Source organism: Pleurotus ostreatus (genome assembly GCF_014466165.1).
Source record: "Pleurotus ostreatus strain PC9 chromosome Unknown scaffold_8, whole genome shotgun sequence".
Lineage (NCBI taxonomy): Eukaryota > Fungi > Basidiomycota > Agaricomycetes > Agaricales > Pleurotaceae > Pleurotus > Pleurotus ostreatus.
This window is the reverse complement of record NW_023503163.1, coordinates 1,749,883-1,768,556: the sequence shown is the minus strand read 5'-3', so window position 1 is coordinate 1,768,556 and position 18,674 is coordinate 1,749,883. Positions and strand designations below refer to the sequence as shown.

Here is an 18,674-nt window from a genome sequence, read left to right as displayed (position 1 = left end):
CCCCGTAACGTCCCAGTCCCTCATCAACCGCGTCAACAACAACGCCAACGTCCACGATCCTTTCATCGTCCCCAACACTCAGCTTTTGTCAAATTGTAAAATGTCTGACCTTTGCCCCGTCTACGCGCCCTTTTTCTCGGCCATGGTATGTTCTTCGCGTCGCTGCAGCTGCATCTACGTGCTCATGGAATTTCCATTTTCCACCTTAGGGCTGCGCTGCCTCTATCATTTTCACTTGTGAGTAACGTTGATTGGGTAGCAGGAGGACGGCGCTCCCTGCGAAGAGTGTGTTTCCCGGTCGGAACTTGGGCTCACGAGTTGTTTCTGTTCTTGAACTGTATAGGCATTGGTGCAAGGTACGTGGAATGAGCACCGTATCACCTGTATGCTAACTGACGTTACTGTCTGTGTAATTGCAGTTATGGTACAGCCAAGTCCGGCGTTGGTATTTCAGCAATGTCGGTTCTGAGACCAGATTTGATGATGAAGTGTGTCGTACCAGTTATCATGGCTGGTATCATTGCTGTGAGTCTACTACGCACGCAGTCAGACTCATCTTGAACGCTTCCTGTGCGCCAGATCTACGGTCTAGTCGTCTCGGTGCTCATAGCTGGTGATCGTACGTTTCTCGTTTCTCCTCTCGGCTGCGCACAGCCCTAACGACACTTGCACAGTCGACGCAAATATGTCATTGGCCCACGGATTCGTTCAACTCGGTGCCGGTCTCTCTGTAGGCCTCGCTGGTCTTGCTGCTGGGTTCGCCATTGGTATTGTGGGAGACGCTGGTGTTCGGGGAACAGCTCAACAACCCAGACTCTACGTCGGCATGGTGCGTTAACTAATTGCCCTGGCTCGCCATCACCCCTTGACACATCGTCGCTAGATCCTTATCCTCATTTTCGCTGAAGTCCTGGGTCTCTATGGTGCGTACCTTCTGTTCCTACATATTCAGTCGTGCTAATTCGACTCGATGTAGGTCTTATTGTTGCACTCATCATGAACACCAAGACCAGCCCTATGAAGCTCGTCTGTGGCGCTGCATGAGTTCGCGAAGCAGGATGGGATATTGGTTGAGGGAGAATATTTGCTCTTCCAGTCAATATGACGGACGTTTTTATCTTACCTGTTCAGTCACATCCTTCATAAACGCTGCGCTCATTAATTTGCCTTTGCCACCTTTGAGTCGCGGTCGAGTTCAAACATTCTTCGGATTGCTGCTCTAATTTGATCCTCATTTCGTTTCATCAACTTCAGCTGGAACCGAATGAAAACAGACCATGCATTTACCCACAGAAAGAAATAACACATAACTCGAACTATGCCGCCGCATAACCCATTACAGACCCATGCCTGATCGTCTAAGTACAAAGCCCTCAATCTACTTATGTGCGTATTTATATAAGGTACGGGAGCATGTGCCCTTCGTACGAAGGCCGGGTATACAATGTCCTAAAGCACAACTAACAGCATGGAACAACAGCACGATACACAAAACCAGGAGGAGTAGAAGGAAGATCACCAGAAGCGATTACTGATTGCTTCCCTACCGTCTGCTAGTCGACGGTGGACGATGTTGCTAGTAAAGGAAGACCACTGTTCCGAGTGTTAGGGAGAGTGCAAGACGAAAGATATTATGGCGACGTACCCCATTGCCAATGAACACCGCAGCTCGGCGAGCAATATCCATGTCCACAGCCATATTCACATCAGTCTGCTCCTCGTCGAGCGTGAGGTCCTTGCTAGTGGCAATTGTGTGCCACCCATCGTTTCTTAGCGCCTGCTTCAACGCGTCCATCCACTCGCTGGCGTCATTCGACAAGATGTACATCACATCCAAGGCGCGAGTTCTGCCTGGCGGTGATGCCTTTTGGTAATCAGCGCGCGCCTGGCGAGCCTTTGCGACAATGGCGTCCGCAGGGGGAAGACAGTGCTCCATATATTTCTCCGTGTTCTCCGGCGTATTGGAACCCCATTCGCCACCCGGTGGGGGAGTGAAGCGATCGGGCAGCCAAGAGAACAAGTTCCAGCTATAAAACGTGGAGTTCCACGTAGCCAAGCCAATGCAAGCTTCCTTGAAATCGCCGCGCCGTACATGCATAGCGAGCATGCGATCGTATGGGTTGGGGGATATGGGATGGGCCGGTCGAGGTCCGCGAGGAAGGAACAGGTACTCATTCCTGTCTACTGCCGAATTGACGATCGGTGACGACCCGAGCAATGTGGAGACCGGCGACTTCGAAAAGCTTTCCCACAAGTCAAGAACTCGGTAAGAGCCCCACAACCATAGGTCAAATGTCTGTGGGAAGCCGTCTTCAGAGCGGTCGGCTGGGACGATTTCTATGCAACGTTCCGGTGCATTGAGCAGAAGGTCCTTCCAGTGCTGGAATACGGCAGAACCCATGGCGTCTCTGACCGGCCCTTTCACATCTCGTGTATTGATGATACGCCGCTCGGCTTGTGGACAGACCACATCGAACCAAGGTTCCGAAATTGATCGCGGAGCATTGTCGCCCTCTGGCCAAGGACCGCCGGCGACTGGACCGGCAATTAAAGCCGCCAAGGGTGTTCGGGGTGGGTTTTCACGGAACTGAGATTCGGGCCAGGGATAGTAATCGGCCTTCCATACGTAGTCCTGGAAGACATACGCACGCTTGGACTCGTAAGCCAAGTGCGCGTTCATCAATCTGCCGAGAACGCGTGAACATTGAAGTATGACGGTACTGGCTTGGGCATAAATAGTATTTGGTTAACGTACACTTCATTTTGGACATTATTCCAACCCAACATCTTGATCTGGTTCGTAAATTTGACATATCTTCCGGTGCGCCCCTCAGGAAATGGCAGGTCGAGGTTGTGCTGTGGTAGACTTTTTTCGTATTCCCGGAGTCTTTCGTAGGTGGGCGGCGAGGTTTTGAGCGCCGCAGAAGCACCAGACGTCGTCAAATCGTAATAGCTCTTCGAAATGTAATCTCTGCTCGTCGGGTGGAGCGACGCAAAGATAAAGAACAGGGTGAGCGAGCCAAGCAGGATGAAAACGACCCGCCGACGCCCAGTGATCGTGGAAAGCTGGCCAGAGAAACGCCTGTTGGACAGTTGTTCGTAGAAATAGCCGGCCATCGCGCGCAGCAGCGACAGCGAGCTGAGTTGCAAGGAAGAAAAGTCTGCGCGAAATTTGCTGATGGATTGCACTATTTATACAAACGAACTAAAAGTATGGGCGCCTAATCCATCATGTTTTTAACTTTCGAATCTCGGGTGTACCCACGCCGGCACGAAGCCCCCATGATGGAATTGATGTATCAGTTTGTGGTTTCGAACTTCACTGCTTCAAGCTAAGATAGGATAGAAGCTCTAGTCGTACCCAAAGCTACAATTCAAGGCTTATATGGGACTGACAACGCCCTGCTGCGAGCAAACCAATGCATGTGTATTCCAGCGTAGTTAGGATAGCCCGAGCGCCTGGGTTACCTCTGGTGACCTTGAAGCCCTCGTTGGCCGGCGACACCGCCAGAGTCAGGACAAGTCGGATCGGTGACATTATAGTCAGACCATTTTCACGGTGGCATTAACTTCATTTCCCTCACTTGGGTGTGAGTATCATGAGCAAGCTTAAGAGCTGTTGGTATGCAGCACTTACTGAATCAGATGTTGGTGCGAGTTGTTCACATAATCAGGTTTCAAGCAAGGTGTAGACGGGGAAGTGCACAGAAAACGAAACCGCGTCGATGTTCCTGACTCCATTAGCAAATCTGATAACAAATATTATCGTCACGGGTGCGCCACTGGCAGTGCGTGTCTAGTAAGATGCGGCCCGGCTGTATGAATAGCATAGAGTATCACACACGCATAGATGGGATCAAATAGGCTTCTCATCCTTTACGGGAGACTTGGGCTAGTGCCTCCTGGGGTGTCATGGGATGCACTCAGAAAATAACTTCTCAATTTCAGATGCTGTAAAGGAAGTGGCGATATGGCGAGCGTGTGTGCGAGTATATTGGCGATGACCTTGTGGAAAAAGTGTGTTTCCTTGGGTAGGAACACGGAATGTAGGAGCAATAGAGCGGAGTCGGGGGGAATCAGGCGCATGATGACAAATCCCGACGCATACCAAAGGCGGGATCTGGCGTAGGAAGGTTCACCTCCCTTCTCCCCTTCTCATCATCACCATATGGTACAATTACCTGGGTGCCCGTCTTAGCTGCCCGGAGCGCATCTAGACTAAGATATCAGGAAACACTAAGACCATCTATTCACTGGTCCTGAGCAGAGGACTGAGAGATATCCCGATCAGTTTCGCTTCTTGCATTTCTACTCTTTCATTTGCCTCCTCCTTCCACGCGGAGTGGTCACGAAGCGTCTTAACGGACGAACAGCGATATCATGATCGAATCTGGGTCATTTGAGATACAGCAGCGCCGATTTGGGACAAATTTTTCTTTCAATAACGCATCAACTTCAACAACGTAGCCTTCTTCCGCAGAGAAGGACGCAGAAAGTCAAGACTCAAGAAGCTTGGTATACCTCTCATTGAATCGATGCGGACCAGCGCTCCAAATCGAAGGGGACGCTCCAGCTTACTCATTCAGACTCCTTTCTTAATCAAGACTCTAAGATTCCTTGCACCACAAGCTGCCGCAGTGCGTCCTGACGGTTACGGCTCTCGGCGCGTGGTGTACGTGTCTCCGAGGCTCGTAAGAGACCATGCAACTAACTTTTGTCATACTCTGATAGATAAACCAGGATCAAGTGCTGAAAAGCCAAATCTTGCAAACACTCGATGATAGCCTATATTTGATAACTAGCATTCATCGCACGACTTCCATTGCTTCTGGCCCGTCGTACAGCTCATGCTGTGGGTCATGACGTTCGACGAAGTGGAGTTCTCAACGGTATGATCCAACGGGATGATGGGAAGTTGGAAACCAGTCGACCTCTTAATGTACCTCTGAGTCGCACGCAGTCAACTGGAAGTAGGTTCGAATGGATATCTTGGAAATCCATTGGCTAACGAGAGTCTGCGCAGATGCATGCAATATTGTGTCCGACTTCTAATGTCGATTCGATGCCCAACCCCCATAGGCGAGGACCCACCAGTGGGAACTTATCTGGGACTTAAAAGCAGCGGCCACAACAGCCTGCTGGCCATCAAAACCTGGCCATGATCTCTCAGCTATACAACACAGCCTGGGCTACGTTCAGTGACCCAATCATCATCCTTTTATTGGGTGGATTCATCGTCCTATGGTCAAGCAGATCCTCTTCCGGCTACAAGAGAATCCCAGGGCCAAAGGGACTCCCATTGATAGGTAATCTCCACCAATGGCCTACAGTGAAGCCATGGCTAGTCATAGATGAATGGCACAAGAAATATAGTAGGTATTGCATCGCACGATGGTTCATGTTCAATTATACGGGCCCGTTGGTGATTTAGAATCCGACATCATATCAGTCAACCTCGCTGGGATACAAGTCGTCATCCTGGGATCGATGAAGCGGGCAACCGACCTCCATGAGAAGCGATCCGCTCTGTATGCAAACCGACCGCATATGACTGCATTGGTAGAAATGTAAGCGGCGCCCTTCATGCTAACGCTCCCGTCGAAAGTCATGCTCTTCTGATATAGCATGAACTTCGAGGACTGCATCTTCGCATTTCATCAATATGGCCCCCAGTGGAGGCAACACCGAAAGCTATTTAACGATCACTTCCAAGCACATGTCATCCCGAAGGTAAGACTACACCACGCATTACCTCCTCATTGGGCTGACCCTGTTCTCAGTACCATCCATCCATGGTTCGTGAAGCCCATATCTTAGCGCAGCAAGTACTCCGAGCGCCCGAGAAGATCCTGAAACATCTTCGACAGTATGTAACCCATTCCACTTTTCTCTCCCTTACGCAGCTGTTGTTCGATACTGAAGACCACTCTCACCCAGCGTGTACCCAGCTATACTAATGGACATCACGTACGGGGTCCGCATAGCGCCTGATGATGACTATTTCGTTTCTTTGGCGGAGGAAGCGATGTCCGGCCTCAACATATCTACTATCAATGGGACCTCGTTCCTTGATATATTCTCTGTCCTGAAGTACATACCGAGTTGGATGCCTGGGGCTGGGTTCAAACGTGCCGCGGAGCACGCGCGGAATGTAAACATAGCTGCTGCCATGGAACCATGGGAAGCAGCGAAAAAAGTGTTATCCCCCGACTCAGTCATCGCTAAACTCTTAGACCAGACGGGCGATGATGTGCTCTCCCGCAACACTGCGGCCGCTGCGTACCTAGGTATGTACGAATGATGTTGACTTTGCATTTACTTATTTATCTGGCAGCCGGCTCCGATACTTCTGTCTCTACCGCCCACACTCTTGTACTCGCCCTCGCTATGCACCCGGAAGTGCAAAGAAAGGCACAGTCCGAGTTGGACGAGGTAGTCGGGGTCAATCGTCTGCCAACGTTTGAGGACAGAGATCAACTTCCTTATCTCAGCGCGATACTCAAAGAGGCAGCAAGATGGCAGACTGTGGCACCCTTTGGTCCATTATTCTGATCTTCCGTGTGGACACTGTAATGACCGTTCGATTCGATTCTAGGCAATTCTCGCAGAAGTATTGCAGACGATGTGTATGAAGGCTATTTCATTCCGAAGGTGAGAAATATCACATCATACTAGGTGTATCAAAGGTTTGACGGGCGGACTGAAGGGAACAATTGTCTCAATTAATATGTGGTAGGTCCTTTCCTTTCTACAGTCCAGAGACTTCGGAACCTTAGTTATCCGCAGGTCGATCCATCACGATCCGGAAAACTTTCCCAACCCGTTTGCATTCGATCCCGATCGTTTCATGAAAGACGGGAAGCTCAACCCAGATGTCCTTGATCCCACCATTGTGGGTTTTGGACTTGGTAGGCGGTAGGTCGCGCCCTTTTCGATGGAGTTTCGCGAGAATTAATGCTTAGTGTTTCAGAGTGTGTCCCGGTAGATTCTTCAGCAATGATGGCCTCTATATAACCTTCGCAATCTTACTATCTCTGTTCGATTTTGCTCCACCTCTGGATGCGGATGGAAGGCCTATTGTTTTGAAGGCTGAAATGACTACAGGCATAATTTCGTAAGTAGCCTTCTATCGATTCTTGCAAATGTAGGTTTGCTAATATCTCATTTCTGAACTCATAGACAATGCACGCCCTATAAGTGCAGAATCACCCCTCGGTCAGCCAAAGTGGAAAAGCTACTCTCTGATCTGGATGTGTAGGATTAAAGGCGAGCTGATCAAGCGTAAGCAACCTTGTCGAACAATCTTGTATAGTAGTATGTACCCGAAACACTGAAGCGTCAAGGACACATGGTGCAAGCCGGTGAATTGAGTTAACAACGTCGAAATTAAATGTTCACCTGCAAAGAAGTTACACAGCTTGCGCAGAAAATGAAGCTTTGAGTGCAGATGAGAAACCTGATTAATATCGATTCCGCAACTATAAGGGTGTGGGTTTCTCTCTGAACCAGGAAGGGAAGGCTATTTGTGGCGAGTAACGTTGCGGAGTTTGTAACATCGCGTGGCACCATTCAGTCAAATGACCTTGGGTCCGTCTCGACTATCATACTCTGGAAGAGAGGCTCTGGCGTTCATCACTTTCTTGCGCAAATGCGCGCAGTCCCCTTTGCGTAACAGATCATTTACGACTAAAGCTATGGACTGGTCCGCGACGGTCTTATCTGCTTCTTCATCCGACACGGAGCCAACAGTCGTGGTCACGTTTGATTCTGCAAAATACATCTTCAATGCGGGTGAAAACACCAATCGCGCTTTCTTGCAGAGCCGACGCAATTGGAAACGCTCGAGAGGGATATTCTTCACTTCTATTGGTACGGAAAGAGCGAGTGGTCTAGCAGGTGAGCCTAGCGCTGCAGCCTGATTCTGTGGCTGATTGACGGGATGGCCAGGGCTTCTCATGACACTCGCCGACGCGACTATTCCGAAGCTAGATATCGTCGGGCCTCCTGGAACAACACACTTTCTGGCTGCCATGCGATCATATACGTTCAGGTAAACCTCATGAGATCTTCGTCGCTGCAGGATTTCACTATTCAATAGAGACGCGATGCCAGTCAATCCCATTGAGGCATCTTTATCGCTTTCCCAAGAACACTTATACAAAGATGAAAATATTACAGTATACAGCATACCCATCATACCCACACTCTCAGCCCTAGACGGCGCGTTAACTATGTCAAAAAGGAAGCGCGATGCATCTCCTAGCTCGCCTGTTAAACGCGCCCGAGTCGAGGAGGGAACACCCCCAAAAAGCTACGAGACGTTATCCGAAGCCCTTAATGACCCAAAACTGTGCCCCGTCCGGCTAGAAGGTCCTGTCGCGCACGAGTATCGAAAGCTCATGGTCAAAACTATGTTTCCTGCCTCCCAAAAGTCCTCCATATCTAGCCCATCACAAAAGTCTGGTAAGAGGAAGGGGAAAGCGACAGACATCGCTGTCGATACGTTACCAGAGGTCCCCAGTGATCGTGCCAATGTAAACGATATACAATACATCCTCGTTTCTCCCCTCGTTCATACTTGTTTGCTAGGTAGATATATACAGGCGGCCCCGTATACCCAATGGTTTTCATCAGCAATTGCCTCGATTCGCGTACGACGTCCCGGTGAACGGGCCTCCTACGCTTGCGTACATTATTGCTGGTCCGCGCATACGAGGCAAGTTTGACGTCAAGCGTGCGGAAGCTCTTGGTGTTCCCTTTGGCCGACTACGAGGTCAACTGACGAAAGGACAAGCGGTAACTTTTGAGGTGAATGTCGGGGACAACGTGGAGAAGAGGACTGTCCGTCCAGAAGAATGTGTTGGGGAGAGCGAAAGTCCCGGAGTGCGTCTGACATCTGTTCGCTTGCCGCAGTAACTGACACACAGGCTCAAACCTCCAGGTGCTGATTATCCTCGATGTGCCGACTCCAGCCTACATCCCTTCACTGATATCATCCTTCACCACCTCATCCACCTTCGCCAGATTCCGCTCTCATCAACCTGAAGACGCCAAAGAATATAACGTACGAACTGTATTCCATCTTTGCGGCAAGGGAGTTTTGGAAGATGCTCGGTACATCGAATTCATGAATGGCTTTTCTCCAAGTGTTCACGTCCGTCGAACAAATTTAATCCTTAAATCGCATGTTAATTTACCCTCGCTATAGCACGTCGTATCGTCCAAAGACTTCACCGCAGACCCAGTCACGTTTACCAGCGTTGCCTTCAACCAACTTAGGTTGAATCAACTTGATCAGGAGATGTTCCCCCTCCCTCACTTTTCTCTCGAAGCTAGAAGAACACTCTCTAGTCAGTCCCAGTTTCCCAAATATCATCTAGATTTTCGTTCACTAATCACCTCCACCACAGCGTTGCCGAATCTTCCCAAGCAAACCATCCCCTTGAAGGCGAGCCTCTTCATCAAAATGCGTCCCTTCTCGCCGCCCACCGTAGATGCTATATATTCTTCTCAAGACTTGCCCACACACGATCTGTTCCATCCCGCTGTGACAGCTCAGACATCCACGAACGTCCCTCTTCCCCTTCCCCCATCGACGCTCGAGAAATTCGAAGTCGCCCGCTCCCTGGTAGGTGATAGCATCGGCCACGTTACACCAGGCTCGGGCACCGAGAAAGCCAATGATGTAATTGTCACTCCTTTAGGCACCGGCAGCGCGCTTCCAACGAAATACAGGAATGGTGAGCAGTCTTTTGCGTTCTCTGACCTCGGATGTGTGTGCTGAAGAAACTACGCGCTTCGTGACATAAGTTTCCTCTACGCTCATTCGGATCCCGAAGTGGGGGAGTATATTGCTTGACGCTGGAGAGGGTTCCTGGGGGCAGCTCATACGACTATTCGGCGCACCGAACCCAGAACGTGCTGGGCAGGATGTGGAGAATGTTGAGACTTTCCTGAGGGACCTTAGATGTCTCTTTGTCAGTCACATACACGGAGACCACCACATGGGTGTCGCCAAAATACTCGCAAAACGGAGACAGGTCGGTCTTCCGCCATCTCTCTGATATGGCAGAGGAAGATGCCCATCTGATATATTCTGTTGTAGCTGGATCCGCCGCCGACCCAGCCTCTATATCTGGTGGCCCTTCGTGCGGCACACGTCTACCTACGCGAGTACTCTGATATAGAGGATCTCGGGTTGTTTGATAGCTCTCCAAGCGGCGTTGTCACCATCATGTCGGAATCTCTTCATTGGAAACGCCCTGAAAGATACCAGACTACCGGAATGTGGCAGCTTGGGGGGAACGAACCGTGGACAGATATCCAACGGTATGTATTTGGCGCCGCTTCCTTTCTGTTGCTAGGGATTGATACTTCGTAGGTCACAAGATGCCGCACAAGAGATGTGTAGCAGCCTAGGCTTGAAGAGCTTTCGGACGGTGGATGTCTACCATCGAACTCGCTGCTATGGTGCTGTGATTGACCATGCGGATGGATGGAGCATTGTGTATGTTCCTCCCGCTCACGAAATTTTTTCCTTTGTTCATCATGTTGATAGGTTTTCCGGCGACACTCAACCCACGCAAAACCTCGTATGGGCGGGGCGAGGGGCTACGCTTCTTATCCATGAAGCCACTATGGCGGATGATCAAGAAGAAATGGCTAAGAAAAAAGCCCACAGTACTTTCGGACAGGCAGTGGACATCGGAAGACGGTGGGTTCATACTCCTATTCCATCCAGTTACAATTGCTTATGTTGTGGTTCCGATTGCAAGGATGAATGCGGAGAACATTCTGTTGACCCATTTCTCTGCGCGGTATCCTAAGCTACCTCCTGATGCTCTTGCCCCAGTCAGCAGTACCAAAACTCCGACTGGGGGACTAAAAGAACCTATAATAGCTTTGGCCTTTGACCACGCTAACATCAAAATCGGGGATATGTGGAAGTTGAATCATTACATGGATGCCATTCAGCAATGCCTAAGAGATTCTTCGGACGACGGAGATGAGGAAGAAATCACGTTAGAGTCCACAGAGGTCGACATCTCGTAATTAGTCGTAAACCCCACTAATATATCTGCAGTCCGAATCGTAATCAATCTAGACATCGAATCTGCATATCTTCCAATAATGTAATGATTTCCCTCGCAGTAGCATCGATCTTCTCCCCTGCCTCTTGGGTTTTTCTGATATCTTGAGAGCGACCAACAGCTGACGACCTCCCACCGTTGTCAGGGCCTTCAGGCGGTCCTCCCGATTGCTGTAGCTTGAACATCAGGGTCTTGTAAAACGCAGTAAATTCTCTGGATCGCTCGACCATGGTATTGAGTTTGCTCCGGTTTGTTGGTCCAGGCAGCGCAGCGAGTATATGAGCTTGGTTGACTTTACTACCTCGCATGAGCATCCCAAGGAGGATAGAAAGGTGGCCGGAGACGAAGTCAGACCCGAACTCGGCGGATATGTCAGGTTTGAGGTAGTCGGTGTATAGCCCACAAATGGCGTCAAGGCTGCTAGCAGCATTAGGGCAAGAGCACGACCGGATGCACCCCCGCTTGATTCTGCATCTAGGATCCAAACCTGATAAATCAGGCCTTTGTCAGCATGAGATTACGAATGGCACGATACAAGATTTACGAAGATCTCTGAACGTATCCTTAGCGTCTTCACAGCCTTGGACGAGGTTTGTCAATAGTGCCAAAGCAAGGCATAATCGGTCCAATGCCAAAGCCCCAGCGATATTAGGAATGCGGTCGTCCTCTTCGAAATCGAAAACCGAATCATCTTCCTGCTTCACCATAGCCTGCTCGTCAACGGGTTCCCTCTTGACTTGAGGCAACATATTTTTGTGTGCTCTGATGACTGTTCTGACTATGTGCAATGGACCAGGTTCTTGATCCAGAAGCGCACTACACCAGTCAGGCTCGTCGTGAGTAAGACTCATGAACACCCGAAACGTAATTTCTCCGCAAGAGGTAGCTATCAAGGTGGTCGGTGGGCTGCTTCCTCCCTAAACTGAGAACGTACCGTGCCGAACCAGCTCTTGGGAATAGGCTCCGGACTGCCTCTGGATGATCTCCATTACAATAGAAATGGAAATGAGCCGCTGTAGCAACCAGTCTTGGCTAGTGGGTGATAGATCTTCCACCGCTGCACCCTCTGTTTGTATTGACCAGTGGTCCAGCACAAAAGATTCTAGCAGACGAAGGCAGTTCTCCGCGTGAAGAAGTTTAGATAAGATGGTCTCGGGCGTGTCGGAGGAAGGGAAAAGGGAGAGTCCCGATGAGTACGCTGCCAGACGATCGAGGAAGTAAGTCAAAGCTTCCTTGACGGTTGCAAGGAGGCGTGGGAGCTCGCATGTAGGTAAATGGCGAGGGTTCAGTGTACAGAGACTATGAGAAACGAGGAGGGCCGTGGAGAGCTTGTACGTTTCTGACATCAGCGAGAGCATTAGTACTAAGAAAAAGTAGCCTACGAGGAGCGAGATAGGAAACACGGCGGAATCGGCGGAAATAACTTTATACAAACTTTTGAGCTGAGACAATGAGGCACTATTTTCGAAAGGAAAACGATGTGGCATACCTGGATAATCTCGTTCTTGGATAAGCCGTACCTCTTTGCTTCGGCGGGACTCAAGTCTAGACTTCCGCAGGTTAACGCGTCTAACGACCGGGAGGAGTCAAGGATGTGAAAGAGGGTTCTACCCAAAGTGGACTCTGTGGGGCTAGTGGATATTTGGACAGCTAATTCTTCCAGTGCCTTTGAATCCCGTGCGACGACCGCGACAAAGCTAACTAGGGCTATGTCCAAAACCTATGTGAGGCCGCAATCAATTGCCCAATATATTCCAGACCGAGAGAGAGAGCGCGAACCTTATCGCCCCGACCAGCCCCAGCATCACGCATGACATCCCAAATTTTGCATAGGAAATCTGCGGCCTTTGCTTTGCGGGCGAACTGGGTATCACATAACTTGTTGATGAGTTCGATTGCGCTATTACATTCGGGATGAGTGTGCAATCTACATGGACGTAGGCGACACATACCTGGCTCTTCGCAGACCAATAGCACCTTTAACATCCATACCTTCGAACAGATATCCGACTTCATCCAGGAATCTCCGGCTCTCCCCTTTACTTCTAAGTTCCGTGATGCTTCTCAGATCATTCATCATACCTTGAGGCAGATCGGCTGCCCTGTTGTGCGACGACATTGCTTTGCCTTTCCCCTTATTCTTGGACGGTGTCCCATTTCGACTATTACTTGGGGAGATATCCGGCGAAGGATGGAAATCATCTTCGGACCCGTCAACCCCCCAGCGAGCCCGAAGCGAAGAATACGATTCGCGCGTGGACGTATCATCCTCTTGTGCTTGACTTGCCCCAGGATCAGAGGGTAAAGACAAAGAAACTAAGAAGGACCGAGAGGCTCCACCATATGTCCGTGCATGTTTGGATGCTAACGGCTGATTTGGAGGCCTGCTCGCAGGCATTGGCGATGAGGGTTCGTCTGCACTAAAGAGCCCCGCCGGCAGAGATTTGGATGGGGAAAGGGATTTATGAGATGCGTCTCCAAGGGAAGGATGACTTGCAATGGACAATGAGCTTCCTGTCGCACTGGGTCCGCCACTACTGACGACAGATGGTTCCGTCCGTGACCTGGAGAGCATTCGCTTCGAAAGCTTCGTAGGAGTCGTAGGTTGTCGAGCATTTGTTTGAATCAAATCATCTCGACGCAATTTCCCCGTCTTGGCTTTAGAGGGCGGCTTTGATGTCGGTTGGCTACTTGGTGGCTCGACATATTTACGTGCCCCACCAAAAGCCTGACTGTCATGACCAGCGTACGACGCCCGGGCCTTCGCCTGCGATGCGTGAGATGAATCTTCCGCCATGTCCACCGAACCTGGGCTCAAATTTGTCGTGTTACTGCCGACATTCTGCCTGATAGGGCCTTGTAGACGATTAAATTGAAGATAAACGTGAATTGCAGCAGGAAACTCACTGTTTAGATGGTGGTCATCTTCATCAGAAATTGAACCTAGGGGCTGCACCCTTGGCTTCTTTCTGGCAGGCGTTGAAGAATTATCTGAGGTAGATGAGAGGGACTCGTTGTCGTTTGTCTCCTCAATGTGTCGTTTTTGTAGTGGCCTTCGTTTTGCACCTTTGGTCCCATAGGTTCGGGAGTTGAACATTGTGTGTGGCGGGTAACGGTGGAAGGTTGCGACGACCGTGACAATCGCGTGACATGCGCGACTGAGATCAGGGTCACGCCATCATCAACATCACTCTCACCGCCAACTCCTCGAACGCGTTTTAATCTGATGGAGGCCTTTCAAAATCGCCTCGACTCCTTCAAGCCCAAGAAAGTCAAGCATGGATCCAAGAATGTGACTCTCAAATGGCCCCACCCGGAACACTTCAAAGCAAACGCACAGTCACTTGCGGAGGCGGGGTTCTACTTTGACCCCAGTTTCGACGACAAGGATGCGGTGAAATGCTTCATGTGCGGGAAAATGTTGAGTGAATGGGAGGAGGAGGATGATCCGTTTGATATTCACTGGTCGAAGTGCGCCAAAACCTGCGCTTGGGCTAATGTCAGATGCGGCTTAAGGGAGGATATGAATGAGGATGGCGGGCAAGTGTTTCTTTACCTACTAATCGATTTATGCTGTGACTCTCGACCTTCAGATTTGTCTTCGGCGACAAGTCGCGTATTCCATCCTCGAAAGCTATGGAAAAGGCTAGGCTAGCTACGTTCACATCAGGGGACTGGTGGCCTCACGATGCAACTGACGGACATGGCGCCGCGTCAACATCGGTGAGGATTACCGTTGTAGTGCCTTTAAATTGACGAACTTGACCATCTTCCACAGATGGCGCAAGCCGGCTTCGTGTACACTCCTCAGTTTCCGGGGGATGACCTTGTGACTTGTCTCTACTGCCAGATTTCACTGAGTGGATGGGACGAGGATGATAATCCTATGTACGTTAATGGACTCTTATAGCAGCTTCCTTCCTACAGCAATGACTTAGGGAGGAACATCGCAAGCGAGACCGCAAATCGCCCACACCATGCCCATTCTTCACTGCCACAGGCTCTAGTAAGCCCGCATCCCGAGCCAGCACCAAGCCACGGCCCAAGGCTACTGGATCTAAGACACATAAACCCAAGGCGCCGTCACGATCAGAAACAGTCGAGGATAACGAGGAAGAGGACGATGAAGCGCCAGCAGCTGTCATGAAAGGTGCGAAGACACCAAGGAAGCCACGAGGGACTACACCATCGACGGCAAAGACACCGGGCACTTTAAAACGAACCAAGTCTAAGCGTGTAATAGCTGAGGAGGAGGACGAGGAAGCCGAAGCCGAAGAACTTCCCAAACCACCTGTGGCCAAACCGAGTAAGTCGCGAGGGAAATTGAAACAAGTTTATGAAGATGTGGAGGAGGATGTTGTTGAAGAACCGGAAGAATCTAAACCTCGCATGACCCGTCGACAATCTACTCGGACTCGTTCGAAATCAAGAGCACCAGACGAAGAGGTGATGGAAGTGGAACCCTTGGATATTCCCAAACGACAGAAGAAAGCCCCGACGAAGGTCACACCTCCGGGCAGTGATTCTGAATCATCTCCAGCTGCTGAGTCCTCGCGCCCTCCATCCACGCGTACTACCTCAAAGTCTCGTGCCAAAACTGCCCCACCCGATGAAGGTGAAGTCATTGAGTCGCAACCTCCGCGTCGGCAACCTCCTGCTAGGCCTACCAATGGGCACGCTCGGAAGCCTTCACGTTCGCAGTCTAAGCCCAAGGTGATACCGGAACCGGAGCAAGTGGAGGAACCCCCCGCACCAGCCCCGCCTAAGAAATCCTCTCGAACTAAAGCGACGCCCATGCCGGAACCCATCCAGCAAGAAAGTGACGAAGAAGCCGTGGGGCCTATACCCGCAACAAAACCCAAAGGTAAATCAAAGGCTGCGAAGAGTGTGCCCAAAGTCAAAGAGCCGCGCCAGCAGGTCAAGGCTCGTGCAACCCAGCAGCCTGACGAGGACGAGGTAGACGATCCACAATCAACATATGAAGATGCTATGGAAGTCATGGACGAACCCGAACTGTCGCCAGACCTGGGACAGCCGGATGACAGTGAACCTGTCTCGTCACAACCTGTATCGCCCGCGATCACCCAGAAGCCTCCAGGCGTACGTCCAGAATCCAACCAAGAAGGTGAATATCATAAACCAGATACATCATTTATTCGACGCTGAATGACATTGAACAGATCAGGACCTTAAGAAAGTGAGGGCCTCGCCAGAGCCACCTGTTAGCGTTCTGAAGATTGGTCCTCCTAAATCCCAGAAACGAACGAAACCGGCCTCGTCTCGAGCAGCCCCGCCGTCATCCACCTCGTCCTCCACTTCACAACGACCGGCCGTATCAACTAATTCCGATACCTCGCAGAAACCAAGCCACGTAGTAGAGATTCTCTCAGATGACGACGAAGACCCTCCTACCGCTCCTTCCCCCCCTTTGTTGACTACCACAAAGCCCAAGCCGTTGGCGCCGTCGAAAGCTCAGAAACTGGTCATGGAAGTCGTTCTCCCCCTTCCTCCAAAAGAAGCGCAAACTCTAGTAGCTGACGTCCAAATGGCGGATGACCGGGTAATCGCCCAGACCTCAAACATTAAGTCAGATACGGACGAGGATATCAAACCCAGGGTATCGCCACCCATCCCACAGACTCCTCGTCCGGACGTGCCCTTAGAAGCTGATATGAACGGGTCTCCCGAGCCCGACACGACAGCGGATGCTCCACTTCCTCCCTTGCCATCCTTCCATCCTCCTCTATCAACGATGCCATTCCAGCAACTCGATCAGCTTACAGAAGCTGAGTTGGATATGACCGTAGAAGAATGGATTCGCTATCAGATGAGCATTGAATACGGCAAGTTTAAACGCGATGGGGAACGCGAAATCAATCGCTTTAAGGAGAGGGCTGAGGAAGTGCGTCGCGCCATCGCGGCCCTGTAAACGCTAGGAACCACGCTTGCTCGACCCAACCTCTGCTTTGAATGTATTATACTTAGCCTTACATACAGGTGCATCATAATTCGAATACTTTCAGTCGACTGATAAGCGTATGTCGATCGATGCTCTTGGGAGTGAGCGCTAGTGAGCTGGTGCTGGAGTCGAGCTGCGTTCTTAAGTACTTGAGATTCTGGTAAGTCATCTGAGCCCGTCAAGCTAACCTGCTCGTCCCCACAGGTCACAGTAGACATTCCGGCACGTTCACTGAATTATCTCATAGCCTCTGATCCCCCATAAGAGTCATATCTGGCCTTAAGGCTATGTAGTCAATAGTGTTCTTAACTCCTTGACTACTTGATGTACACCCACTCAGGAACTTTGTACGGTGATATTTCATCCTTCATCTTGCATACCCTACTCTTCGATATACCGCCTCCAGCCCGGGAAGCCTTCCCAACAGGGCGAACACATGTGGGTGAGATGGATGCAACCGATGGAGGTTGACCATAATCCGCATAATGCCGTTGGAATCAAAAGAGATGGTCGGATTGAAATGCCTGCATCTATATCTCCTCAGGCCCATGCCAATATCCACCTAAACCCCAGGAAAGGCCGCCGGCGAGCATTGAGTTGTACGGCATACCGAAATGCACTACGTGTGATATACATACATAGTGTCCACAACTTCACTGCAGGTCAAGGGGAGCTCCTGAGCGAGTCGCAGATATCATCTTTATCTTTGAGTTCAGCGCGAGATATGTTTCGTTTCCTTTTCGTGTCGAAAAGGTGGAACGGACATTTCTGGACATACGCTAAAATGTATCCTTCATACCTACAAATGATCCCTGTCACGCCAGTTTAACATCAGAAAGTCTTGATAAACTCAGGGAAAGTGGGGGTTCGCCGAGAGCGTAGAGCAGCATTGTCCTTTGCTTTTGATTTTGATAGTGAGTAGAAGGGAGTCTTACCTCGTCCTAAGGGATGTTAGCTGTTTCGTGCAAGTTTCGTGGCATCAGGAAAGATCACGCACCCGAACAGTATTCCAGTTGACATTTAGTGTTGGTTTCGTCGAAGTTGGAGGACTAGTTGGAGTTAAAGTAGCCGTGATATCGAAGGTACAATCATGACTTTTGGTGCAAATGGAATGCTTCAAGTGCCTGGGGGACAGACGATGTTAATATTTGCTGCGAGAGAATGACCGACTATGGAGGGGTGGTAGACTCACTAGTGAGAGGAGGATCACCATTGTCTCGTCAATTTTGGATAATGAGTCGAAGGGGGCCTCACCTCATCCTGATACAATGTCGATAGTTTAGTTTTATTGCGCGGTAAAAGAATCAATTACCTTACCAACCCGAAGAGCGTCTAAATCGACACGCGCTTCTACTTTGGAATCGTCGCACTTGAAGGTGTTAAGGTTGAGGGAGTGATGCTTAGGGACTCTAGCATGTCCAGCAGCCTTACAAAAATTGGGTAAGCGTTGATGTTGCGTAACATTAATATATCCCAGAAGCCGTCGTGGGCTCACTGGATGTTCGCCGATGACCAACATCATCAATGTTAGTTGCTGAGAACAAGTCGAAATCGCTCTCACTTGCGCTGCATCGTCCTAAGAGAGCTCGCACCTCAGCAAGGCTTTCCGAAGCTAGGTCGATATC

General features: G+C 50.3%; 6 protein-coding genes across 6 annotated transcripts; 4 read left to right on the top strand and 2 right to left on the bottom strand.

Moving 5' to 3' along the window:
- Positions 1-100: 100 nt before the first annotated feature.
- VMA3 (H(+)-transporting V0 sector ATPase subunit c) lies at positions 101-1,044 on the top strand (the record flags this gene model as incomplete). The annotated part of the gene is made up of 8 exons (XM_036780416.1): positions 101-145; positions 210-237; positions 344-356; positions 420-525; positions 580-619; positions 675-829; positions 884-923; positions 977-1,044. The coding sequence occupies 8 exons, from the start codon at positions 101-103 to the stop codon at positions 1,042-1,044; spliced, it is 495 nt and encodes a 164-aa protein (XP_036627799.1).
- A 471-nt stretch (positions 1,045-1,515) lies between these two features.
- PC9H_010925 (uncharacterized protein) lies at positions 1,516-3,117 on the bottom strand (the record flags this gene model as incomplete). The annotated part of the gene is made up of 3 exons (XM_036780415.1): positions 1,516-1,593; positions 1,646-2,684; positions 2,756-3,117. The coding sequence occupies 3 exons, from the start codon at positions 3,115-3,117 to the stop codon at positions 1,516-1,518; spliced, it is 1,479 nt and encodes a 492-aa protein (XP_036627798.1).
- A 2,274-nt stretch (positions 3,118-5,391) lies between these two features.
- Positions 5,392-7,258, top strand: CYP1B1 (cytochrome P450 1B1; the record flags this gene model as incomplete). Its single annotated transcript, XM_036780414.1, has 10 exons — positions 5,392-5,567; positions 5,625-5,730; positions 5,781-5,866; positions 5,923-6,287; positions 6,335-6,538; positions 6,596-6,626; positions 6,676-6,732; positions 6,787-6,915; positions 6,971-7,114; positions 7,180-7,258. The coding sequence occupies 10 exons, from the start codon at positions 5,392-5,394 to the stop codon at positions 7,256-7,258; spliced, it is 1,377 nt and encodes a 458-aa protein (XP_036627797.1).
- Positions 7,259-7,577: 319 nt separating this feature from the next.
- Positions 7,578-11,052, top strand: PC9H_010923 (uncharacterized protein; the record flags this gene model as incomplete). The annotated part of the gene is made up of 12 exons (XM_036780413.1): positions 7,578-7,896; positions 7,948-8,050; positions 8,099-8,513; positions 8,590-8,883; positions 8,942-9,154; positions 9,209-9,350; positions 9,411-9,740; positions 9,811-10,040; positions 10,106-10,329; positions 10,382-10,507; positions 10,559-10,714; positions 10,776-11,052. 12 exons carry the CDS (start codon positions 7,578-7,580, stop codon positions 11,050-11,052), a joined length of 2,829 nt encoding a protein of 942 aa, XP_036627796.1.
- A 43-nt stretch (positions 11,053-11,095) lies between these two features.
- On the bottom strand, positions 11,096-14,187 carry PC9H_010922 (uncharacterized protein; the record flags this gene model as incomplete). The annotated part of the gene is made up of 6 exons (XM_036780412.1): positions 11,096-11,577; positions 11,635-11,976; positions 12,025-12,532; positions 12,580-12,810; positions 12,870-12,990; positions 13,043-14,187. 6 exons carry the CDS (start codon positions 14,185-14,187, stop codon positions 11,096-11,098), a joined length of 2,829 nt encoding a protein of 942 aa, XP_036627795.1.
- A 129-nt stretch (positions 14,188-14,316) lies between these two features.
- PC9H_010921 (uncharacterized protein) lies at positions 14,317-17,019 on the top strand (the record flags this gene model as incomplete). Its single annotated transcript, XM_036780411.1, has 5 exons — positions 14,317-14,561; positions 14,684-14,813; positions 14,869-14,978; positions 15,029-16,215; positions 16,271-17,019. 5 exons carry the CDS (start codon positions 14,317-14,319, stop codon positions 17,017-17,019), a joined length of 2,421 nt encoding a protein of 806 aa, XP_036627794.1.
- Between the last annotated feature and the right edge of the window lie 1,655 nt (positions 17,020-18,674).